The sequence below is a fragment of the Vulpes lagopus genome, chromosome 3 (assembly GCF_018345385.1).
Source record: "Vulpes lagopus strain Blue_001 chromosome 3, ASM1834538v1, whole genome shotgun sequence".
Classification (NCBI taxonomy): Eukaryota; Metazoa; Chordata; class Mammalia; order Carnivora; family Canidae; genus Vulpes; species Vulpes lagopus.
The window spans coordinates 45,008,495-45,034,613 of NC_054826.1; the positions used below are offsets into that span (position 1 = coordinate 45,008,495).

Consider the following 26,119-nt stretch of genomic DNA (forward strand, 5'->3'; position numbering starts at 1 on the left):
CAGCTATTAACACAATTCCATAGAACCCCTGGGAGCTTCTGAAAAGCACAGTGTCCTAAAGGACAGTCTTTTCAACAGTTGCTGGTCCACATGGAAGTATATGTCCACTTCTCTCCTTGCCTCACACCGTACATAAAAGAAACCTCAAAATGACCATAGACCCAAACATAAAAGGGAAAACTAGAAGAGATCTAGAAGAAAACATAGGAGAAAACTCTTCAAGATTTTATGGTAGGAAAAGATTTTTTTTTTTTTACACAACACCCAACAATCACTAACTATAAAAGAAAAAAATTGATAAATGGAGTTTCATCAAATTTAAACCTGTGTTCTTCAAAAGTCACCATTAAGAAACTGAAAAGGCAAGCCACGGATAAGGAAAAAAATATTTATGATTCTTACATCTGACAAAGAATGTAAGAATACCATATCAAGAATGTATAAAGAACTCTTATATCTTACAACTTAATATATATATAAAGAAGCCCAACAACTCAATAAAAATTATAAGCAAGAGATTTAAAAAGACACTTTCACTAAAGATATACAAATGACCAGTTAAAAAATGGCCAATAAACACACAAAAGTACACTTTCATCATCATCATTTCCTTAGGGAAACACAAATTAAAACTACAAGGAAGTACCACTGCAACCCCACTGTAATGACTAAAATGAAAAAGATTAACAATGCCCATAGTTGGCGAGGATGTGGAGGAACCAGAACCCTAATATGTTAGTGGTGAGATGTAAATCAGAGCAACCATTTTGGATGGGTGTGTGGTGTGTGTAGAAAGTGGGTGTATGGTGTTTAGAAGTGGTGGGGTGTGGAATGTGTGTAGAACTCATCAGTTCAAAATGATTGACTTTTTTTTAATAAAATTCAGTATATGCTTATCATGCAACACAGCAGTTCCACTGCTGGATAGTTTTACCTGGGAGAAATGCAAACATGTGCCCATTCAAAGACTTGTACATGCATGTCCATTAAAGCTTTTCATGATAATCCCAAACTAGAGGGGCACCTGGGTGGCTCAGTTGGTTAAGTGTCAGACTCTTGATTTCGGCTCAGGTCATGATCTCAGGGTCCTAGGATCAAGCTCTGCGTTGGGCTCCAATGTCAACAGGGAGTCTGCTCGTGAATTTTCTGTCTCTCCTTTTGCCACCTCCTCCCATTCACAGGCACCCACGCACTCTCTCTCAAACAAATACTTTAAAAAAAAAAATCCCAAACTAGAAACAACCTAAAAGTTCATCAAAAAGTGAATTGTGATAACATTCACATAATAGAATATTATTCAGCAATAACAAGAAACAGGTCACTGATAAAACAACATAAATGAGTCTTAAAAGCCTTATGCTAAGCATGAGAAGCAAGGCCCAGAGAGTACACTCTGTATATGGGCCCATTGATGGGAAGTTCTAAACAGGTAGAAGTGGAGGGAGGAGGTGGACGGCGGTGACTGGGAAAGAGTACAGGGATTGTTAAGGTAAAGGGAATGTTTTATACAGTGATTCAAGCAGTGGTTAATGGTGTACACGTTTGTCAGAACATATTGAACTATACACACTTCAAATGCCTGCACTTCATCGTATTTAAATTATGCCTTAATAAAGTTGATTTAAGCAATATACTGATACCCACTTCATAGTGCAGACCAATTGAATGGGAATCTCGGGGATAATTCTAACATGCGGCCAGGCTGAAACCAGTATTCTGATGTGGGGTTGTGTGTTGTTTGTCCATGTGTGCATTCATCTTTCTGTGTTGGTTTCTACTATAAAAGAGAGCCTGGGGCAGCCCCCGTGGCCCAGCGGTTTAGCGCCGCCTTTGGCCCAGGGTGTGATCCTGGAGACCTGGGATGGAGTCCCACGTCGGGCTCCCTGCATGGAGCCTGCTTCTCCCTCTGCCTGTGTCTCTGCCAAATAAATAAATAAAATCTTAAAAAAAAAAAAAAAGAGAGAAAGCCTGGACCACCAAAAATGGTGGCTGACCAAGCCTTCAATTAAGGCTCTCCCATACATTTATGTTTCAAAGAGTAGGACCTCGGCCACAGGGCGGGCACTACTAAAGGGAGCACTGGAGAGAGGGACGGCTCATCCACGTGTGCCCTAGCTGCTCGTCTAGGGCCCAGTGATTCAGCGAGCCCTCTGGTGGGTGATCCCACCTGGAGTTCAGCATCACACCTGCCAGCCTAGCCTGCCAGCTTCAGTGATCACTCAGCCCATCTGTGTTGTCACCTCTTAGTGGTTTTCACCTTTGGTGACACATTGGAATTATTTGGGGAGCTTTGCAAATCACCTTTGCCTCATTCCCATCCCCAGAGATTCTGATCTAATTGATCCAGGTTGGGACCTGGGCATCAGGAGTGTTAAAATATGCCCAAGTGATTCTAATGTTGCACTTAGGGCTTCTCAGCCCTATCTGCATTTCAGAGTCACCTGGAGAAGCTTATACAACTCACAATGCCTGGGTCCCACTCCTAGAAATTCTGATGTAAGTGTTCTGGGGCAGAGTTCAGGCTTCTTTGTTTTTGTTTTTTGTAGCTCCTCAGCTGATTCTAATACATTGCCAGGACCCAAAATTACTGGATGAAGTACTAACATTTTTTCTAAAGCAGTTTTGCTGAGAATCTGGGGGAAAAGGCACTTTCATAGGCTGTTTGTGAGGATAAAAATTGATATAACCTTTTGGAAGGTAATTTGGTTGTATCTGCAAAAATTAAACAAATATTTCTATATATTTATATATACCCTCCGACCCAGTAGTCCCTCTATTAAGAAATATATTCTGCAGAATTAATCACACAAGTTCATAAAACTGTTTTTAACAATTGTCACTCCAGTATTGATTGTGGTAGCAAAAAAAATGAAAATAATCCAAAAGTTTCCCAATAGTGGTCTGAGAAACCACTAACACTCTACCATAAATAAACCTTAATACCATACCATACAATGATATGCAACCATTTAAATGGTTGAAGTAAATTAAAAAATTTAAAAACAAATAAAAACAGTAAAACCAATAAACAAAAAATTGAGTTGCGTCTGCACTCATGGGAGGATGAGTATGATACATCATTTGCAGATGGAAGCAGATTACAGACTAGTATATATGACATGGGGCTATTTTGCATTAAAAATAAATTAGTGTATATAGATACATATGTATAAACAGATTGACATATAATCAAAGGATAGTATCTTTTAGTATCTGAGACTCCTAGCAGCATTTACTTCTGGGTAGTAGAATTAGAGACATGGAAACTCTCACTTCGTGTTTTATAAATTTGCAGTGGTGGAATTGTGAGATTTTCCTTTTAGGTATTTTTCAGTATCTTTCCCCAAAAATATAAATTTTAAAAAGTTACAAACTTAAGAAAACATCTCCAACCTGGCGCCATGACCAGCTGTTTCTTTTATGTGGTTTCTGTCAGCTGGAGGTCTGAGGCTAGTGCTTGAAGGGCGGTCAAGAGTCCCTGACTCTGAGAATCCACATCTACTGATGGGTTATGGGCCCTAGCCTTCTAAATGCTCCCCTTCTTAATTTTTTCTTGCAAATGTCCCTCCTCCTTTCTTAGTGGAAGAGTTGCAAAGTTTTTCTTATGAGAAGCAATCTTGTGGCTCCTGCCAGCAATCTTAAGTCCTTGTTTTCTTTTCCAGAAAAAGGGAGGAGGAAAAGCTAAAGGAATTGCTATTCATGGACAGTTCAAAAGCTGGTCCCAGAAAAGAGTTTGTGCTTTCCTCTCAACCACCGTTTGTTTACTTTACCTGAGCAGAAGTGCTTTATAGCTTCCTAGGAGGCAGGGCTGATTATCCTCTTTAGTAAATATAGAAATACATTCAGAGAGGTTAAGCAGCCTGCCCATTGTAACACAGCAATTACTGGCAGGGATGAAAATTTGGCCCTGCTGCTTTTTTTTTTTTTTTTTTAAGATTTATTTATTTATTTAGAGAGAAAGCATGTGCACACATGCAAGCAGTGGAGAGGGGCAGAGAGAGTGAATCTCAAGCAAACTCTGCGCTGAGCACAGAACCTGGTGCCGGCCTCGATCTTAGGACCTGAGATCAGACCTCAGCTGAAATCAAGAGTCAATCGCTTAACTGAGTGAGCCACACAGGCATCCCGGCCCTGCTGCTTCTGTGATCATTCTCCCTATCCTTTTTTGCGTTCATTAGAAATGCTCATTTGGGCCTGTGCAGGAGGAATGAGAGCTCTAGGGCCTATATAAAAGGAGGCATGAACTCAGATTCTCCAGGAGTTAGAACCATGACCCAAATGAATGAAGCAGACCAGCAGACTGATGCAGTGCTCGGGTCTGTGGCAGACTGTGGACTCAGTGTGGCCAGATCTTTTGAGAAACCAGATATCAGGATTCTAAGTTTAAATCTCCTATTTTTACATACTAGTAACCAACTCAAAACTAATAAAATACTTTGGGTTAAGCAAAACCTGTCTGCTGGCTGGGTTCACCACATGGCCATGATTGTACAGTTTCTGGTGTGTCAGCACCCCCCACTCTCCAACCTCACCCCCACCTGGGAAGTGGCTGGAGCGTTGGCAGTTGATGGGCATTGATTCTTTGACATTGCTTTGACCTGTTCCATGTCGTTCAGCTGCCTGCTGTCCCTTTTTCTAAATGTCTATCTTTTTGGGTTTTGACTTTTTTTTTTTTTCAAATGATCACTATACATATAGATAATTTTTTTCAAAAAGAATGAAGAAAAAATATCCTACTACTACCAAGGCATATCTAGTGCCGATAATGTGCTAAGTTGTCTCCTAATCATTTTGAGAATGTACGTATAATTTCAATAATCAAAATTATTTATATGGTTTGCCCTCTGTACTTCTACTCGTATATCATAGGCCCCTTTCCATTTCATCCTATTTCTTTAAACACACTATTTTTAGTGGCTGTGGCAGTGTATTATGTAAAACACAGCAGACCTATTTGGCCAGTTATTTTCCATGTGACCTTGAGCAAGTTATTTGATCTGTGTCTAGATTTTCCCTTTTGAGTAGTGGGTGTCAAAATGGAATCTTCCCTTTAGGATTAGTGTAAGGATTGAAGGGGTAAATAGATGTAAAGTAGTTAGATCAATACCTGGCATAGAGTAAACATGAACTAAGTGCTAGTTATTATTTTCATTATTATTATTATCCCAGTTTGGTACAAATGTATGTTTGCCTACATATTTTATTATGTTTAATAATAAATTAGTATGGGGTATTATCGGTCAAAGGTATTCACACTTTAAGGGTCTTTATTTGCATACTCCGTCCTCTTCTAAGTATGCTTTAATTTACATTGCCAGCAGGAAATGAGGTCCTTATTTTTTCATACCATCTAAAATATTATTTAATTTTCTTTACCAAAACAGATGACCTTAAGCATCTATAATGTCCTTGAGCCTCTATCTAGATTAGAACTCAAACCTGGTCCTTCTCCTGGCTGTTCTGAGACAGATTGACTTTGGGTATGGAAATTGATTCTGGTTATTTTCTGTTCGTTTGCTTAATCCGAGTGGAGAGTCACTGTGGTTTAATAGGTTAAGTTTAACCCATCTGCCTTTATCGTGATTTCCTATTTATTCTGCTTTTTGATTTCTGGTAGTAGATTCCACAGGCCACCGGCCCAACAGATTATTTGTGAGGTGCTGACCTAGGGTGTCTGCTGGGGTCTGTTCCAGAAACCACTCAGATCGAGGACCCGCGGGTCCAATGGCGGCGGGAGCAGGAGCACATGCTGAAGGATTACCTGGTGGTGGCCCAGGAGGCGTTGAGCGCGCAGAAGGAGATCTACCAGGTGAAGCGGCAGCGCCTGGAGCTCGCGCAGCAGGAGTATCAGCAGCTGCACGCCGTCTGGGAGCACAAGCTGGGCTCCCAGGTCAGCTGTGAGTACCTCCCACCACCAGCACCCCACCAACACCTCTGCAGGGAGGAGGCAGTGGCTGCACCCAGTCCTGGCTGGCTTGTCTCTCAGCGCTTCTCACATCTGCCTATTTCCTTCCATCTCTGCTTCTCCGATGCCTCTCCTGCCCCTGCTTGTGCCTTGCAGTGATTCATGTGCCATTTTCGTCCCATTCCTTTCATTGTTTGCAGTGCTCTCCGACTGCCAGGTGGGTTACAGATCTCCTCATGTAAAGCCCTTCAAAGGCTACAGGGTGTGGGGAGTAGGCAGTTCTTCCGTAACGGATGGAGTTTCAAGTGGGGAAGATGAAAAAGCTTCTGGAGATAGGTGGTGGTGATGGTTGCACAACAACATAGATGTACTTAATGCCTCTGAACTGGACATTGAAAAATGATCAAAGTGGTGAATTTTATGTTACGTATATTTTACCACAGTTTAAAAAAAAAAAAAAAAAAAAACTTGGCAGCTTCCCGTCATTCCTTCCATGGCTTCTACCGCCATTTGTGATCAGGCCCCCGCTGGCTGTCCCCACCTCGTCTCTTGCGGCCACTCACTGCAGCTCAGGCTCATTCACCAGGCTCCAGAGTCCCCCACTCTACTGCCCTGGCCTGCCCTGCACCTTTCCACCTCGGGGTTCTTGCTCTTGCTGCACCCCTGCGTAGAATGCTCTTCGTGCATCCATTTGCACAGCTGGCTCCCTCTGACCCTTCCAGTCTCATTCTTCCTGTCATCTCTGAGAGGCTCACTCTGACAACTCCATCAACAGACTCCCTTCCCCACTGTTAGCCTCTGTAATGCCTCTCTGTTTATTTTCTTCATAGCGTGTGTCACAAGACATCTGCTTACATGTCTGTCTGCATTACCTCCACTGGCGTATTAACTCTGTAAGGGCAGGGCTCCTGTCTTCCCGGTTCACGCTGGTATCCAGGAGAACAAGCATGCTGGGGCCCTAGTCCCTCATACCCAGGGCAGTGCCAGAACAGTACCTGTTCAGGAGTTCACTCACCTTCTCCTAGGTGTTGGGGATTTTTGTCTTATTTCTAGTAACCAATCCCTCCCAGTGCATATTGAGTGCTTAGTACATGTTGGGCCAAACATGCTATTTTATTGAATCCTCATAATAACCCCTGTGGGCAAGTACAGTTAATGTCCCCTGTCACAGATCAGGAAACAGATTAGAGGGGTCGATGACATGCCCAGGGTCTTAGAGCTAGTGAGAAGCAACAGGAAGTTGTAAACCCATCCCATCTGTCCCACCAGCATTCTCTCTGTGGATCAAGGGGCCAGCATTAGGCTGTGCCATGACTTGGCTGGGTTACCCGACACTTCTCTGGTATGAAGCTCTCACTTTGAGAAGTTTAGTCCGCCAGGGGGACAAAACTTGCCCAATTACTCACTGTCCCAGGCCTACCCTTTTCCTTGGTGACTCAAGCAAACCCCTAGCATCTCAGATTATGGAAAAGAACTTCATTACCTTTTTCTAGGTCAAGTAATGTCCAAGAGACTGCCGTGAGCATTTTAGCATTTAATCTGTTTTAGATAGCTCAGGCTGCCATCACAGAATCTCACAGAGTTCGTGGCTTACACACCAGAAGTGTATTTTCCCATTGTTCTGGAGGCTAGAAGTCCAAAATCAGGATGTCAGCATGGTGTGGTTCTGGTGAGAGCCCTCCTCCTGGCTGCCAGATGGCTGTCTTCTCATTGTGTCATCACATAGCACAGAGACAGCATGCTACCTGGTGTCTCCTCCTATAGGGTCACTAACCCACCATGAAAGCCCCACCCTTGTGACCTCATCTAAACCTAATCACCTCCCAAAGACTATCTTCAAACTCCATCCCCTTGGGGGCTGGAGCTTCATCATATGGATTGGAGAGGGGAAGGTGGGGGATAGAATTCAATTTATAGTGTTATCCTCACCACAGCCCTGGCAGGGAGATATTTTGTCCCTACTGAAACTCAGGTTTGAAAAGGTTGGGTCTTTTTTTTTTCTCTGAAGTCCTGCAGTCTGAAAAGTGACAAGTGTGTATAAAAAGAAAACTTCCTATTTGGGGGGACAGGATGCTTTTACGTGGACCAAAAATATCACCCCACAAATCACTCATTTGAGAGAAGTGTATTTTCACATGGGAGAGAACTATAGCCACCACCTCACACAGGTATAAAATTAGCATCACCATAAGGAGACGAACTGGTATTGCATGCCTTCTGATATGATTCAGTAAGAACAGTATGGAGGGTGCCTGACAAAAATGTTTACCATCAATCAAATCAAGAAACACCCAGACAGATCCATAATGTGGAATATCCTACAGGATAATCAGCCTGGAGTCTTTGGGGGTAAAAACACACTGAAAAACCAGAAAGAGAGGAAACTATTCTAGACTTTAAAAAAAAAAAAAAAAAAACAACTCTGGAAAACTAAATGTCTGTACCCTGATTAGAACTTGGATTAGGGTGGGGGGTAGGAGGCAGCCAAAGAAGACATTCTCAAGCATTTGGAAAATTGTCATAAGTATGATCATCATGTTGTGGCTATGTAGGAGAATGTCCTTGTTCTAAAGACATGCACGTGGCATTGTGTCTGCAGCTTAATTTCCAAAGAGCAGGGGAAAAAAACTATGCCATCACTGTGAGTCCATCAGTTGCTGCCAATGACATGTTGATGGCTTTGAATATAGGATAGGCTTTCATTTTTGGTGACCATTTTCAATAACCGTTTGTTGAGCGATTGCTATGAACCGAATATCCTACTGAGAGAGAGAATTGGAGTGGATGGAAGGATAGATAAAACAAATGTGGCAAAAATGTTAAAAATCGGTGGACATAGGTAAAGGAGGACATATTGATATTATGTTATTCTTTCAAATCCCCTGTACATATAGTTTCCAGAATAAGAGGTCAGGGTGCAGAAAAGAGCCAAATGGGCAAGAATAATGGATTCCCACAGAGAAGCCTGGCAGACATTGGACTTTGACATCAGAGAGCCTGGGTTTGAATCTCCAATCCACTGTTACTGTGTTCTCTTGGGAAACATACTTGGCATCTCTTTACATCTGAGATTCCTTCTGTTTAAGTATGAAATGTTAATAGTACCCTCCTCTATTTGGGGCCAGATAAATCTTTATTGTAGGGGCCATCCTGTATATTGTGGGGTATTTGGCAGCACTTCTGGTCTCTACCCACTAGATGCTAAGTAGTACTCCTCCACCCCAGGTTGTAATAACCAAAAATACCTCCAGACACTGCCAAATGTACTCTAGGGGGTACAGAATTTCCCCAGTCAAAAACCAATGGTATAGGTAAAACAATACCTTTAGAACATGTTAATGGTTCAATTTTCTTCTTGGCAGGAAATACTTTACATAATATTTTGAAAGTGTGGACTTCGGAGCTGGACTGCCTGGGCTTAAATCCAGGATATGCAACTTACTAGCCGTGTAACCTTGCCCCAGTTATGCCACTTCTCTCCGCCTCAAACTCTTCATCTATAAAATTGATATAATAATGTTATCACCTTCACTGAGGTATTATGGGGCTTAAATTCATTAACAGATATAAGTACTTGGAATAGTACTTGTCATATTCTTAAGCTCTCAATAAATAATAACAATGATCTGATATTATTAATTCGTTGGCATTGAAATGACAAAAATGGGATTTTAATAGATCCTATTAGTCTTATTTTAACCAATAAGAATAAATATATGATCAGTGGTAGGAAGTAATGATGTACTCCTATCATGTGCACACTCCCAAGAGCTCCATCAAGTCCAAAGGCACCACTGATTTGAATGTTAAAGAACTTCCATCTGAAGTGACTTGGGTCATCTCAGGTAACTAGATCTGAGATCTAGACCAGCCAGGAATTGAGGTGTCCCCAGCCTAAGCATGCCTGTTAAAGTCTCATGACTTTCTTTTGGGTTTTACAAGCCAAGTCTGTCTTCCAAGTCAAGTTCTGCACATGTTGATGGACCAGTGAGAGCACATGCCTTGCTTCTAACTCAGATGGCCTGCCCAGGCTTGTGAAATTTTTGCCACCTGGCCTTGGCCACAGGTGGGGCCCTGCCCTGGGGATGGAGACTTTGTTGTTATCTCTGGTGTACTCTAGCTCCATGGAGAAGAGAACTAACCTTGAATGTGCACCTGTTATATTCCTGCAGGGCAATATGATAGATGCTCCAGATAGGTTATTTAAAGTAACCTTCCCCCTCTGAACAATCCTACAAGATACTGTTTTTCCCGTTTTACAGATCAGGGAACTGAGGCCCAGAGAAGGGAAGGAGTTTCTCCAAGGTCACACCAGTAAAACGTGGCAGAGCTGGCCTTTCTATCCAGGAATATCAGACCTCAAAAATACTTCTCTTCATATAGATCGGCCAGTCAAATTTTAAGTTTCATGTGTTACATTTGAGTCCTCCTATCCTCTGAAAAATGAGAACTCAGAAGAGCTGGGTTCTTTGGGATCTCATCACATTCCTTCCTCTCTCTATGCCTTGGTCTCCCATGTGAAAAAGAAATCACTGGGAACGTAGCAGTTAAAAATGCCAGTTGAATCACCCACCTGATCTCACTCACATTTAAAACAAAGGAAATATCAAATAAGAGATTGTTGTTAAGGAGTATATGCACAAAGACAGGGAGACGTGGAGGATGTGGAAGCTAGAAAGCAAATGGGCAGGTGACAGCCTATCTGGTAGACCCGAGAAAAGACAATATGGGCCACTCACAAGGAAAACCAGCAAGCACTCAGGTCTACACAGATCACTGGCAAAAGCCATGGGAATTGGAGACTGCAGATGTCTCTTGGAGTGCAAGTAAAGTGACAAAGGCCTCAAATAAAGGAGATTAGATGAAAGCTATTTTACGAGAAGGATCACCAGACCTTCTCCCCCAATTGGTTCAGCCCATCCCCAACCTGGCAAAAGACTGGAGGGTTTGTGGGGTTTTTTGGGTTTTTTCTTTTTTTTTTTTTCAGAGTTGCTGGACTATTGGATAAAAGACAAGTTCAAAGCTGGGGTGAACCACACTGAAAAGACAGAAGTGAACATGGACACATAGGATTTGAGACCCCAGCTCACATGTACCACTTGGCTCCCCAGAATGGTGCCAGGCTTTTACTGCCCAGGCTGGACAGTAGCAGAGTCTGGGAAATCTGACCAGATAAAAGAGATGTGAAGACATTGAAGGTCTCTGGATGAAACAATCCAGCCAAGTCATGTACCACATAACCCAAAGTCAAAAAAGTCTAGTCTGCTTTTGGGGCCCCACTCTTAAATATGAGCAGACAGCTGAGATTCCAGACATCCGAGGAAAGAATTCTCTGGCATGAAAAGTAGAGATGAAAACAATCATGTGGTGGTGTCAGGAGGGCCTTGGAGGGACCCAGGGAGTCTTCACGAAGAAGAAAAACCTCACGAGAAGCTACACACCCATGAAACAAGAACAGGATGCTACATTTTAGAGAAAGGAACACTCAGAGAACACAAAAGAGCCTTTAGAAATTAAAATACAATGTCAGAAATTTAAAATCTGTAGGAAGACTAGAAGGTAAGACTGAAGAAATCTGCTAAAAATCAGAGCAAAAATAGAATGAGATAGAAAATGAGAGAAAGAAAAATAGAGCACCAGGCCAGGAGATCTATCGGAGTGATAAAAGTTCCAGAGAGAGCAGAGGAAACAGAGGAGAAGGAGCATCAGGTAAAATAATTTTGGAAAAATTTCCCAGAACGGATGGAGGAGAGCTTTTAGGTTTAAAGGGCTCAGTGAACACAATGCATGAAAGTCAGCTCACACCAAGACATACCCTTGTGCAACTTCAAACATGGAGAGATTGGAGCTCCTGAAAGCCTTCGAATAAAAAAACCAGGTCACACAAAAATTATCAGGACTCAGAATAGTTCAACAGCAACACTGGAAACCTAGAAGACAATGGAGCTATGCCTTCAAATTTTTAAGGAAAATCACTTCTGACCTAGAATTCTATATCCAGCAAAACTACCTTTAACCAACTGTAGGGTAGAACAAAGATATTTTTAGACATGCACAATTTCAAAAGTTTCCTTCCTTTGTGGTCTCCTTCTCGGGAAGCTGCTAGTGTTCTACTGAAACAGCTGGTAAGAGGGGAAGACGTGATATTTAGGAAAGAGGAGCAAGACAAAGAGGGAATCTCAGGGTGCTGGCAGTGCAGAGAGAGCAACCAGCTCTCGTGCCTGGGCCAGGCATAGCCAAAAAGTGGAAATGGGCAGGAAGCTGACTGGCCTGGACCCGAAGAGGGGAGATTCAGATAACTGGCAGAGCGTGAGGTTGAATCTGTGATAAGTTTGTAGACAGCATAAAAATGACAATTATTAACTCTAGGAAAAACAACCCCCAAAAAAATGTGCTGGAAAGGAAAGTAAGCAAAGTCAGCTGCATGCCTCTGGCCCAAGGAGTGTTTACAAAGTAAAAGTAATGCAAACACTGAAGATGCTTTCACCAAGACTGTGCTTATCTGTGAGGATGGGTAGCTGGGGGCCAGGGGTCAGGGCACATGTGCAGCATAGAGGCCAGAGGAGGGAGGGGAGCTAATTCCTAGCCTCCAGAGAGAGAAGAAAGTAAATAAGCCTAAGACAAAAATACCTTGCTACTTTCTGATAACCAAGAAAATAGCTGAACACGTGGAAATGGCTCCCTTTTGGGGAGTGAGATAGGGGATAGGGACCTATGGAATGTTCTTTTATTGCAAACCTTGTACCGCTTTGAACTGTTAAACTTACGTTTATATATACCTTGAATAAAAGCTTAACAATTAAAAACTATAAAAAGGTGGGCACTTAAAATCAGCCTTTAAGGTTCTGTTCGAATATATGTAATTCCTTTGTTGTAAGCATAGTGAAGGGATAAGGGTGCAAGGGGAGGGAGATAGGTACCTGTTTCTTGATTGCAGTGCTGATTAGTTAAGTGTGCTGCCTTTTTTTTTTTTTTCCTTTTTCCAGTGCAAAAAGATGGTTTTATTAAAGCACAGGGACAGGACCCCTGAGCAGAAAGGGCTCAAGTGTGTTTCTTTTGTGAAAATTCCTCAAGCTGGGATCCCTGGGTGGCGCAGCGGTTTGGCGCCTGCCTTTGGCCCAGGGCGCGATCCTGGAGACCCGGGATCGAATCCCACGTCGGGCTCCCGGTGCATGGAGCCTGCTTCTCCCTCTGCCTGTGTCTCTGCCTCTCTCTCTCTCTCTCTCTCTCTCTCTCTGTGACTATCATAAATAAATAAAAATTAAAAAAAAAGAAAATTCCTCAAGCTGCACACATGATTTGTGCACCTTTCCACTTGCATTTTTAGTTAGATAAAGTGCTTACCAAAAAAATGATAACAGGCCACATCCCATTTCAACAGCTTGGGGTGCAAACACTGCATTTCACAGTGGTGCTCTAGAGCATAAGAATTCAAGCCCCCAGTGGCTCGGTTGGTGGGAGTCTGTTCTTTTTTGTGTTTCCTTCCCTCCAAGATTTTTGAGTATACCCAAGAACCACCTCCCATTCTGTAGATCAGCACTGGTTGGTGTTGCTGGTGCCCACAAAGCACGCTCTCCCTTTTAGGGTCAGGTCTTGCAATTTTTCATGGGTTCTCCAGGCTGCTGTCACACTCACCTTTAAGATCCTAGAAGCGTAGACCCAAGTCCAGTGGCACAACCTGATAGCAGAGTGGCCAGCAGGGTAGGACGCTCACAGAACAGACAACCCCTCCCTTTTGGAGTGTGGCTCCATCTTACTTCCTCACCAGTGACTCTCTTCACCATGTTTTTACAATTGATCAGTGGGTAACAAATATTCACAACCTTAAAGTTTTGTTGAAAAGTGCCTGTCTGGGGAATATTGCTTAAATCGCTGCCTCCAGCTAGGTATCCAGCCAAATCCCACCCTGAAATCCCTAAGTCCAGCAAACACCAGAGGGATTAGAATGCAGGAAATGAAAGCTTCCAATTGTAAACAAAAATCTGTATCTGAAGTCTCTCTGTTCCATGCTCACAAGGAGGACTACAAGGACCTCCCCCTGCCAACCCAGGTATTCCTGCCACCCATCTCTTGTGGTAAAATCCATCCTCCTCCTCCTCCCCCTTGTCATCATTCCTATAAACTGGGCAGAAATGCAACACGCCTTTGGTGCAAAACATCTTTACTGTTACCGTGCAGAACAGTTTTATTTCCTTTCTCCCCAACTTTTCAGCGTTATGTTTCAGCTTCCTTTGTGCATAATCAGAAGGTCCATTTCACTATTTTAACCAAATCCAAAGAGCAACATCCCCTTCACAACAGCCATGTCTGCCTCTGGACACTGAAAATTGCCACCAGTCTCTATCCTCAGAAAACTCTAGGCCCCAGTAGGTGATCTCACTGCACACATAGTGTTCAGGTGACAGCAGGTGGAAAGTGGGGGAATGATGGAATTGCGAGTACGGTGGGATGAAGGCCCTGCAGGAAAAAGGTCTTCTCTGGCCTCCATACCAAGAATGCCTGTCCTTTTCCTGAACAGTGAGGCTGTGTTTACATTAAGGGCACCATGAATATTACATCGGGCCCCTTTCCCTCTTCACATCACCAGTCAGGAAGCTCTGAGCCCTGCTGTGGCACCTGGTAAGGAAGGGGAACCTTCCATGTTTGCATGGGCCCTAACTAATCTCACACCTATGGCTGTGCTTCCTCATTCTTATTTTTCCTTTACTTCATTTTACTGTTAACCTTCATGTTTATAAGCCTTAAGATATCTTTTCAAGACCTAAATACTATTTTTAAATTTTAAAAATGCAGTTAAGATTACAGCTACTTAACAGGACCATGGATAAGCATTGGAGAGTAATTTGTATGAATAGATCATTGTATTGGGGGGATGGCATTATTTATTATTTTCCCTTAAAAATGTACGCTGATATTGTAAAGTACGATAAATATTTTCAACAGTATTTTGATTATTAAAAATATGTTCATCTTAGAAAATGTAGAAAAAATATAAAGATGAAAATATTCATCACTTACATCTCTAGATATCAATGTCATCTTTCTGTATATTTCTTTTTGTGTCTTTTTTAGATGCGTGTGTGTGTGTGTGTGTGTGTGTGTTAACTGTTCACTTTCCAAATTTACGTTACTCTTTTATAGTGTCTGTAGATGATTGTTTTCAGGTAGCAGCACCTTTTGGACATTTTCCCTTGTTGAGAATTCCTCTGAACTACCATTTTATTTTATTTTTTAAGATTTTTAATTATTTAATGGAGGGAGTGGGGAAGGACAGAGGGAGAGACAGACTCCCCTCTGAGCAGCAAGTCTGATACTGAGCTCAATCCCAGGACTTCGAGATCATAACCTGGGCTGAAAGTAGATACTTAATGGACTGAGCTGCCCAGATGCTCCCTGCACCATTATTTTAAATCCCAGTAAGTCGTATCGTCCTCATTTATGTATGCGTCCTATTTATTTAGCACACGCCCCCCCCCCCCCCCATTGGACATTTAGGTGGTTCACTATTAGTCATTCCTTTCTGGGTTTATGTAGATGGCCAAACAAGCCATCTTTATCAAAATGTTTCCTCTACAGAACTGTTTTTTTCTTTCTCGTTGCAGTGGTGTCGGGCTCATCATCCAGCTCTAAGTATGACCCTGAGATCCTGAAAGCTGAAATTGCCACTGCGAAATCCCGGGTAGGGCCTGCCTCTTTGCCTATACTGTGGAAGGGGGTCACTGAGGCAGCCACAGGCCACTCACTCACGCACAAGACCAGAGCAGGTGCTTCCACCAGGCAGTGGCGGCCAGTGCTGACTGCCAGGATCCTGAATAATAGCAGTGGTAGCAGTTGTCAGAGTAATTGTGAAGGTGACAGCAGCTGCCATTTCACTATATCCCTGGCATAGCGCTCAGGGCTCCATGAGGGCTGTCTCGTGTTCTTGCAGCAGACCCAAGAAGCAGCTGTCAGCGTCTGTGCTTTAAAGATGAGCACACGCAAGCTTAGGGAGCTGAGGAACTTGCCCAGGGTCACAAGGCCTCAGGGCTTCCTCCACGGTGCTTAATGTAATGTGCTATCTTCCTGGCTGCAGCTTCTCCTGCGTTGTCTTATTTAACTACTTCATGACTTCTTGGGGATAGCTATGATTCCCATTTCACCGATGTGTAACTAAGACACCACAGTTCAAAAAAAAAAAAGACACCACAGTTCAGTGGTGTTCAACTAAACCAGTATTTTGCTCAACTAAAGCCAGTATTTTGAACACTGGTTCAGTTACACTTCAAGTAAGGTTCTCCAAATTCAGATGCCTGCAAAAAAAACGTCAAAGGGGGATGAGAGCTCTGGGTGAAGCAGTAGGAAGTGGTGGGAAGTGTGTAGCCTAGAGAGGTGGGCCCTGTCTAAAGGGGTAGTTGAATCTAACCCCTCCCCTCTTGTGGCCATGCTGGAATGAGGGCTCAGTGGTTGGTGCATCTTCTAATTTTAGAAAACAACTGTACTTAGGCTTATTATACAAAATCTCTCAGTATTTCATTATTTGCAGTTAACTTTTTTGATTTAATAACTGCAAGCCAAACAAGGCATTCCTGCAGGCCAAATCTGGCTCCTGTGCCTTGTCTTGCCTCTAAAGTTACTACATTGCCTGTCTCCTCCATGCACAGCACTCCCATACCCATCACCTGCTTTAAGTTATGCACAACCCTGCAAATTACCATATTCTCATCTGTCTAAACAGGAAAGGGAGGTTCAGAGAGGCAAGGTGGCTTGCGAGCGGTCACCCAGCGAGGCAGTAGGAAGGCTAAGCTCTGTCTCAGGGCAGCTAGCACCTGTCCACTTCTTGCCTCAAGTGAGGGCTGACCAAGAATGACCTGATCCCAGCCAGGCTGGGATGCTGACTGCAGGAGCAGCTGCAGAGACCAACAACATCAGTGAGGGGAAGGTGTGGGACCACATGGCCCAAGGGATACAACCTGAGTAATTATGCGGGAGCCCTGGGGGGCTCTGGGTGTTAAAGAGAAGGCAGCCTGCAATTCCCTATCAACCTTGGATCTAGCCCTATGTGTCTTCTGCCATCCAGGTCAACAAGCTAAAGAGAGAGATGGTTCACCTCCAGCAGGAGCTGCAGTTCAAAGAGCGTGGCTTTCAGACCCTGAAGAAGTAAGTCCACCCTGTTGTGCAGAGCGTGAGGATGTCCCCTACTCCCCCTCCTGCCCCTCTGTCTCTCCTTTAAGGCCACTCTAACCATTCGATTCCAGTTCTGTTCCACTGGTATTGACTGAAGATATTGTCACTCAAGGTTGCGGTATAGAAAGAGAAAAGGGGAGTCTTTTCTTTTCTTTTTAAGATCTTATTTATTTACTTCATAGAGAGACCACAAGCATGAGCAGAGGGAGGAGCAGAGGGAGAAGCAGACTCCCTTCTGAGCAGGGAATCCGATGCAATGTGGGGCTTGGTCCCAGGACCCTGGGATCATGACCTGAGCCAAAGGCAGATGCTTAACCAACTGAACCCCCCGAGATGCCCCAAAGGGAATCCTTTCAAACCAGAGTTCTCATTGTCCTCTGAATTCCTGAAGCCGATGAAGCCAGTTTTACCAGCCAGTCACAGAAACAAGTTTTGTTGGGCATTTCTGGGCACCTGTCTCATCTCCTCCAGGAGATACAATAGGATCTGGTACACATGCAAATAAAACAAACTCTGCTTTCCCATGGCCCCTAAAGTTGAGCAGCTAGTGTGCCCCACTGAAGGAATGAGGATTTCTTCCACAACACACAGAGCACTGGGAAAAGATGCATCATGTCATGGCCACCGTACTCTATGGGTGACTTACAGAGTTTCCAGGATAACTTTGACCAAATGTAATTTTCACATTTAGAAACTGACTTGCCACCAAGATATAGCTCTGTTGTTTCTTTAGAGCAGGTGCATTGATCCCTATTATCATTATCATACTAGCTAAGATTTATTGAGCAGTTACTCTGCCCAGCAGCACTTTCAGTGTTTCTGCTTGGGTGACCTCATTTGATCCCCATTGCAACTCTATAAGGAATGTTCTTTTGGTTAACTCCCCTTTGTAGGAGAGGAAACTGAGTCACATAGTATGTGCTCAGCAAGCCTCAGCTTATTGTTATGAATAATCACACATGCAGTGAACATTTGTGCGTTGAGTCATGTTCAGTATATTTGATGGACTCAGTGTACAGTCATGACAGAGGTGCCTGGTCGCCCTCTTGGAAGCCCCAGGGAGAACATGCAGTCCATTTCTCTGTTCTAAGGGACATCTCACTTAGATTCCCAACAGACAACTGCTTCTCTAGTCACTTGCCTTTTCTCTGACTCTACCTTTTCTTCATCCTCTGAACCTCAGATCCACCCCACTACTCTGTGGCCACAGCTCCAAGCCTTGAGATGGCTGTCACCAATCTTGATTAATCGAGAGGACTGTGACCACTCTTAGGGGTTGGTTGGTTCTGATTCACATCTTCGCATCTCCAAAGCTACGGGGGAACTACATGAATCCTCCACCACACAAGGTTTCAGAAAGCGTGGCTTTGTGTCATGGATTATGTACAATACTTTTTCGTATTATAAATTATTATAAAATACGGTTTTATATATGTGTGCTTCTATAGGTACATATGTTACTAATAGACGTATATATACATGTGACAGTCGACAGCATGAATATGAGCTTAGAAAACTCCGATCTGTGATCTATAAAGCAAATAACCTCATGAGCCCTCCAGATTCTGAACACATAGTTTAAAGGTTACTCATTCCCACGTCATCTTACCGCAGGGGCCTTCCCCCCCCTCCCCTTCCTGCAATCCTCAGGAGCTTCTGGTTAGAACATTTCCCATTATTCTCTGAGCCACCACAAACCTGTTTTACCACTTTGTCACCCTGTAGAAGCATTGAAAATTCTTGTTCTTTGGTAAGCTGACGCTGAAACCCCAAAGACAAGCCTCCTTTTTTTCCTCCTCCCTCCGCCCAACTGATGTTTGATATCAGGCCTAGATAGGACCCGTGGCAGCTCTGGCCGCCCACGCTCCTTACCGAAGCCAGCTCCATGTTCAGTATGGAGGAAGGCATCTGCTTTAATGCACACCTTGGCAGAGAGGGTTAGGAATGTAGCCTCGAGGGGCAGATGGCCTGGGTTTAAATCCCAGTTCCCAGGAACCTTCCAAAAATGACTTAGCCCCTTTGAGCTTTGGTTTCTTTACCTGAAAAATAAGTTATTGTGGAGATTAAACTGAAGTGTGTGACAGTGCCTAGCAGTGAGCGTAAGGATCGGGTGAGGGATGTGTGTGTGGGGGGCGGGGGGGGGGGTGACCTCTAGCTAGTTGCTGGCTTGGGTTTGGGGAGGAACTCAGATGAACTCGTTTGCCCCAGGCTCAAGGCTGTGCTGGGTAAGCACTATGCATCACTCAACTCATTTCACTGTCTCTATCCCTTTAAGAGAGGTTTTTGTCATGCCCCATTTTACAGATGAGAGCACCAAAGAGGTTGAAAATATACCTACCTACCATACGCTCCCTCACCCAGTAAGCAGCGGGGCTGGGGTCAGAACCCAGGACTGTTGGGTTTTGCCACTCATGTGCTAATACCTTCCTTCCTGGCTTCATCCTTCATAACCCCCTCCTCATCCCCAGAAAACAGGAGGCCTCTTTCCATGTCCCTTGGGATCTTTTGCAGAGGCCAGTGGTGGGAGGTGATCTTATCACTTCTACTGCTCTCAGCCTCTTCCCTTTGCAGAGCATGGGAGAAGGTAAAGCTTGTTCCCTTGTCATGACCATATTTATGGTCAGCAACCCTAGTTTTAAAAAAAAAGGAAAGGTCGATGAGGATTGAAAGATGCATCTTCAGAGACTGAAAAAAAAAATCAAGATGAAAGCTTGGGACTTGGTCTGTCAGCCACTTGGAGCCCTTGTAAATAGGAAAGAGTTGAGACTTGGCACATCATCCCTGTGGGAGAAGGGCCATGCAGCATCTTCCCGCATGTCCCCAAAGCCGCCCTGCCCAGGTGAGAGTTGTCTGGACAAGACCAAGGGGAGTTGGCTGCTGTCAGAACCTTTGCCCTGCTTCTCTGTGGCTGTCCTGTGACTAGCGGGTGTGTGAATCTCTGGACAGCTGCATAATTTAGAAATTCTAAAACACACGCAGCCCACTACACCCTCCTCTCCCCTTCAACCACACAACTTTTCTTTCCCTTAAAAAAAAAAAAAAGATTCATTCACTGAGCACATAATGGTGACCCTTTGTTCCCCTCCCCCTACCCCCCAATCCCAAGAGTGTTCCCTCTTGGAGCTCCTCTCTGGAGCCAAATTCCAGAGCCTGGGTTGCTAAGGCCCCTGAGGGAAATCAGGTAGAGGCTGTCTGAGGAGCCCAGGGCACAGCAGACAAACCGCTTCTGTCTCATCCTGCTGAGGATTCAAAGCCATCCTCACCCTGTTGGCAGAGGACAGCAGGGCACAGCCCCCTCCCTGGAGCCCCCAGCCCTGCTCAAGCAAATGGCATTTCTCCTGCACCCCTCCCCCCCACATCTGGGGCAGGGCCACCTCCGGTCCTGGGGGACCCTCCTCTCCACAGAGCATCTTGGGCAGGGCCCCTGCTACAGAAAGCTCCCTTTAGACTAATTTTTCAAACTAAATCTGAGACCAGTCTTAGCCAACCTGGCAGGCCTGCTCAGGCCCAAGTCCTCGAAAGGAATAGACAGGCTATTTTTAGTGGGGAGACATAAATGGGGCTTTGTTTTCTCTCCACGGAGGCTGAAATAACGGAAGGGCAGGGGGAGGGCCGCGCTGAGACCCGGGTTCTCTCCCTCTCTCCTGCTCAGAGGCAGACAGACAGACGGGGATGAAAACCTGCCCCCCACCCCCTCAGTGATTCCCCACTCAGGTTATTTTTAGCCTAGGACAGTTTGGCCTCAAGCAGGAAACCAGAGAGGAATGCCTTCGAGCAGTTTCTCATCCTGAAATAATGGGTTTCTGGTGTTCCCTCAGACTGTAAGACTTCCTTTTCTCCTTTGGGGACTGAAACGGGAGGCCTAGCCTTTGGGGAAAGTGTGAAGTAGTTGAAGTTTTCTTTCTTTCCTCCGAAGCTTCTCCACACCACGGCCTCCTTCCCCAGAAAGCCTGGACCTCCACCATCTCCGGCTTGGTTGTCCTTCAGAAAGCAACATTGTCCTGTATGTGGGGCCTAGATAAGCTGATTTGGTCCCGTCCTTCCCAGTCCACTGCCTGCCTATCCATCTTTTATCCCATCTGACATTCTTAGCAGCTTCGTGAGCATGGGTGGGGCAGGTGACATTACCCAGGTTTTTTATAGAGGAACAAGCTAAGCCTCCTTGTGTTGAGGGCTGTGCCCAAGGCCAGGCCACTGAGGGGCAGGGCTAGGAGTTTTTCATCATTCACAACTCGCCTTCACTGTGCTTGTTGGCTCAGCAAATCATCCAGCTCCTGTCCCCCAGGGGGCATCGGAGAAAGTATGGAGGTGTTTTTGGTTGTCACAGCTGGGGGTCAGAATGCTACTGGCACTGAGATGGCAGAGACCAGGGATGCTACTAAACAGCCAACAATGCACAGGACAGCCCCCCACCATGAATCATCCTCCCCAAATGTCAAGATGGTGAGGTTGAGAGACCGCAAGTTAAAGGACTGTTCTATACCACGTTCTAAGACTACTGAAACTGGGGCATCTGGGTAGCTCAGTGGTTGAGCATCTGCCTTTGGCTCAGGTTGTGATCCCGGGGCCCTGGGACTGAGGCCCGTATCCGGTTCCCCTCACAGGGAGCCTGCTTCTTCTTCTGCCTATGTCTCTGCTTGTGTGTGTGTGTGTGTGTGTGTGTGTGTGTGTGTGTGTGATGAATAAATAAATAAAATCTTTTTAATAAAATAAAACTACTGAAACTTACTCAGTCCCATCCCTGTCCCAAGCCTGCCAGAGACCAGTCAAGGATACTACCACATATACCACTAACTAGAACACAGTGTAAATGGTTACAGTGTCACAGCTACACACAGTGTTATGGGAACACCTCGCCCAGCCTGGAGGATACAGGGAGGTAATCAGGGAAAGCTTCCTGTAAGAGCTGGTGCTTAGAGGATGCTTGACTTCAAGGGTGGTGTTGCTTCTGCAGCCCCACACTGCAAGACATTTCACAGGCGCCTACTGTGCCTTATCCTAAAGGCAGGACCTTTCGGATAAGGGGAGGGAGGGAGTGTAGGACACAGAGGAGCCTCCTTATGGGACTGAAGCTTTAGGATAAGGGGAGGGAGGGAGTGTAGGACACAGAGGAGCCTCCTTATGGGACTGAAGTTTGTCTTCCATGCTTTTCCCCTGGGGAGACTCCATCCCTCACCCTATCTCTGTCTGACTTTTCCCACTGACTGTTTCCTAGAATCGATAAGAAAATGTCTGATGCTCAGGGCAGCTACAAACTGGATGAAGCTCAGGCTGTCTTGAGAGAAACAAAAGCCATCAAAAAGGCCATCACATGTGGAGAAAAAGAAAAGCAAGATCTCATTAAGGTACGGGAGTTCCTGTGATGTGGTCCTACCTCGATTTTTCCTGAGCACCTTTCTGTGCCGGGACTCATGCTGTTTCTGTGTGCTGCACAGCTCACTGAGTTCTCATCATTGGTCTTCTTGGGTGTTCAGTCTCATCTTGTAGAGCAAGAAAAGGAGGTTCAGAAGCATTAGGTGACTTGCCTAAGGTCACATCACTGGCAGAGTTGTAACAGGAGCCATCTGTTCTAGTCCAAAGGTCATGTCTTTGCCACTGGCTCTAGCTACCTGGCTTGCTTTTCAAAGAACCAAACGGGGATGGTTTTGACATCAGTAGCCCCAACATCAAAATGCAACATCTTCATAAGTATTGTATTGCATGTTCTCCGTCTGTGCTGAGGACCGAACAAATGATATTCCCTGTGATTTAACGTGCCATGCAATTGGGCCAAGCACTTTGCGTGTATCACGCCTCACTTACCTCTTATACCAGCCAGAGGTCATTCCCTTCATACAGATAATGACTGTACAGCTCAGAGTCAGTCATAGAGTCAGGATTCGAACCCGTGAACACCGTCTCAGAAGCCTGTTCTTTTCATCCCTGGACACTCCACCTCTCCCCACAGGAACTACCCTGACCTCTGAGATCCTGTATTTGTTTTTCCCCTTGGCAGATTAAGAGTTGGGCTCAGAGGTGCTATAACTGATTTAGTGAAGGAAGCTTTATGCTCTATGGCAAACAAAATTATTTTGAAACTCCTGTCCAGGACAGCAACCCAGTGAAAACATTCAGGCCCTAGTGCTGTGGGAACCATGTTCCTATTGTGATTGAACCAAATCCTGCTTTGTCATTTGCCAGCCTTTCCATGTAACAACTCTCTTATCAATAAAATGGAGATATTCCTAGGTCATTTTTCACAGGACTGATGTCAGGATTAAGCAAGCTGATGATAAAGCCAACAGGTATTGAGTATTGGCTGTATGAGCACTTTACATTGGTCATCCCATTAAATCAGTATGATAGTCCTATGAGATAGGACCTATGGTTATTCCTCTTTTTTAGGAGGGGAAACTGAGACACAGAGAGCTTAATCAACTACCTCAGGTCACACAGCTAGTAAGTAGCAGGGCAAGGATTCCAAGTCAGGCAGGTGGCTCCAGAGCCAGAGTCCATACCATTCTCTCCCAAGTTAAAGACTGAGCAACTACCCACTTGCTGCTAGCTCTTTATAAGGTAAGTGGAATAACCAGAGTGAGCGTGGATTTTTACTGAATTACGAAAGGTGGAGAGGATAGCACACAGAGGGTGACAGACCAAAGCTCCCTTCTGGGAAGTTGTGTTGCTAACCCTGCCTTCCCCTCCTTAGAGCCTCGCCATGCTGAAGGATGGCTTCCGCACAGACAGAGGGTCCCACTCTGACTTGTGGTCCAGCAGCAGCTCTCTGGAGAGTTCAGGTTACCCACTGCCAAAACAGTACCTGGACGTCAGCTCCCAGACAGACATCTCGGGAAGTGTGAGTAGTCAGTGCGTCCAGGAGGCCGCTGTAGCAGGCAGCCACCTCCTCGTCTCTCACCTGGGGAGTTGACCAGTGTCTCTCTGTTGGCCCGGCTGCTAACTCAGCCTTCTGGAGCTCCATTCTCTTGCAGACATCTCGGCCCCGGGATGACATGGTGTGATGGTATGGAGGAAAAGCCAGCACTGACTCCATGGTCCTGAGTGTGACCTGGCCATGTGCTTGCATCTCTAGATGCTGCACACAGAGCATGTCTGAAGGACCAGCATCTCTCTTGGGTTCCCTTCTTGTGGATTTGTAACACCATCCTGTTTTTCTTTCACTAGCTGTAAAGCAGGTGATATTTTCCTTCTGTTCCTCCCAAAACATTCCACACAGCTTTCAGACAGCAACTCTTCAAAAGCTCAGTCTGGTCACAGTAGTGAACACTGAGACTGCCATCCAGATTGTACTCTGTGAAAGTTTTAGAGCAAGACTGACCCACAGCTGTCTGGCATGTTTGGAGCACTTTTGTTTTCTTAGAGCAGGTAACATTAAGCAGACCTGCCTCCTAGCCTCCGTGGCCCAGTGCTATTCCATTCTGGTTCCAATAGGTGTGTCCCCACTTACAAAGAGAAGCTATATCCATGTCTGCTTGGGTGAGCCTTGTAGCTTCTTGAACATTGTCAAGAGTGCTTGACAAATGGTGTCCTATGGGCTGTTCCCCTTCTTCTCCAAACCACCCATGTTTCCAGCTACAAGCCACCTGTAGGACTCCCTGCCAGTTCTAGGGCCTTCTCCTCAATCATTCCGTGTTTCAGTCCTCCCTGAGTTTTCAGCTGAGCCCCTCTGCAGCTTCCTGACGATGTCTTTCTTGTATATTGGCTGCCCCCCGCCCTGTTTCCTTCTGACCAGCTGTCCTCCATACTTCTGGGGCTTGAATGGGCTCCAAGCCTTTCAGGGCTGCAAGATGATATTCTAGGCTCTCATCTTCTCTTCTAGAAGTGATAGATGTCTGAGTTTGGGGGTCTTCCCACAGCCTGCAGGCAGGAAAGCGTCTTTGCCTGACTAGCTTCCCTGCTATCACACAGCCAAGTCGGTAATTGGGGGCTATTCTTAGCTACTTCCCACGCAAGCTGTCAAGTCTCTCATGAGCTCTTGAAATCCAACTCCGCACCGGCCACAATGGCCCTATAATTCCCGACTTTGTTCTTTCCCCCAGTTTGGCACGAGCAGCAACAATCAGTTGGCAGAGAAGGTCAGATTGCGCCTTCGATATGAAGAGGCTAAGAGAAGGTAATTAGGGGCTGGGGGCGGGATGGCTTCGATGATGATAACTACCATTGCACAGTGTCTGCTCCATGCCTGGCTTTTCACACGCCTCCTTCTCTTTAATCCTCTAAGATTATGAAGATAAGTATTAGGATATTTATATTTTAACCCCCCTCTGAAGCTCAGAAAGGAAATGACTGAGTCAGGGATGCTTCACTAGGTAAAAAGTAGAACTGTGCTTTGAACCCAAATCTGTGAATCCTCGAGCCTAGTTATTTTTCCACTTACTGGACTCAGTTTCTATAATCAGGATTTTTCAGTAGTCCTATAAGTAGCCTGGTTTGAAGAAGCACAACTGAGGTTTTAGTGATAAGCCAAAAAGGAGTTGGATACTAAACACTTCAGTGTCTCCTGCCCAACAAGGAGCAAGCTGTGCTTACAAACTGTGCAGACCCCAGTGACAGTTCTGTTGTTCTGTAGCTTCAGTTGGGTTCTGCCAACTAAACAAATTAAACAATAATCAAAGCTGTTATTTTTAGAGCATCTGTTATGCACCAGGTATTGTATAAAAGCATTTGTATGTGTATCATCTCATTGCATTTTAAAAACAACCTTATAGCGTAGTTTGTATTATCTCCATGTTAGAGAAGAGAAAGGTAAGATCTAAGATGTTTTATGACTTTTCAAGATGATGGAGTCAGATTTTGAACTCTGAACAGTCTGGCTCCAAGTCCATGATCTTCTTGTTCACGAAGCCAGCCTTCCTGGGAAAGAACCCACAGAGTGTGATGGCTAATGAAGCCAGGCATATTGCATCCATTCCTCTTTAGGCCACATGCTGCCTGGCCCACGGACATTCTAAGCCAGGCCATATAAAGGTGTGGCAGTGCCCAGCTCTGCCTCTCTGCCAACTCTGTGTGATTAGCAGAACCTTTGCAGCAGTAACAGAAATCCTACAGGAACTA

The 26,119-nt window shown here is 44.9% G+C and overlaps 1 protein-coding gene across 4 annotated transcripts in view; it reads left to right on the plus strand.

The window, feature by feature from the left end:
* WWC1 (WW and C2 domain containing 1) overlaps window positions 1-26,119 on the plus strand; it is a 150,355-nt gene that overhangs the window by 75,050 nt on the left and 49,186 nt on the right. For all 4 annotated transcript variants that reach the window (XM_041749309.1, XM_041749311.1, XM_041749310.1 and 1 more), the window contains exons 3-8: window positions 5,694-5,897; window positions 15,508-15,584; window positions 16,962-17,041; window positions 22,284-22,413; window positions 23,757-23,903; window positions 25,105-25,178. In XM_041749309.1, the coding sequence (XP_041605243.1) occupies window positions 5,694-5,897; window positions 15,508-15,584; window positions 16,962-17,041; window positions 22,284-22,413; window positions 23,757-23,903; window positions 25,105-25,178 (712 nt within the window). The remainder of the gene's footprint in view (window positions 1-5,693; window positions 5,898-15,507; window positions 15,585-16,961; window positions 17,042-22,283; window positions 22,414-23,756; window positions 23,904-25,104; window positions 25,179-26,119) is intronic.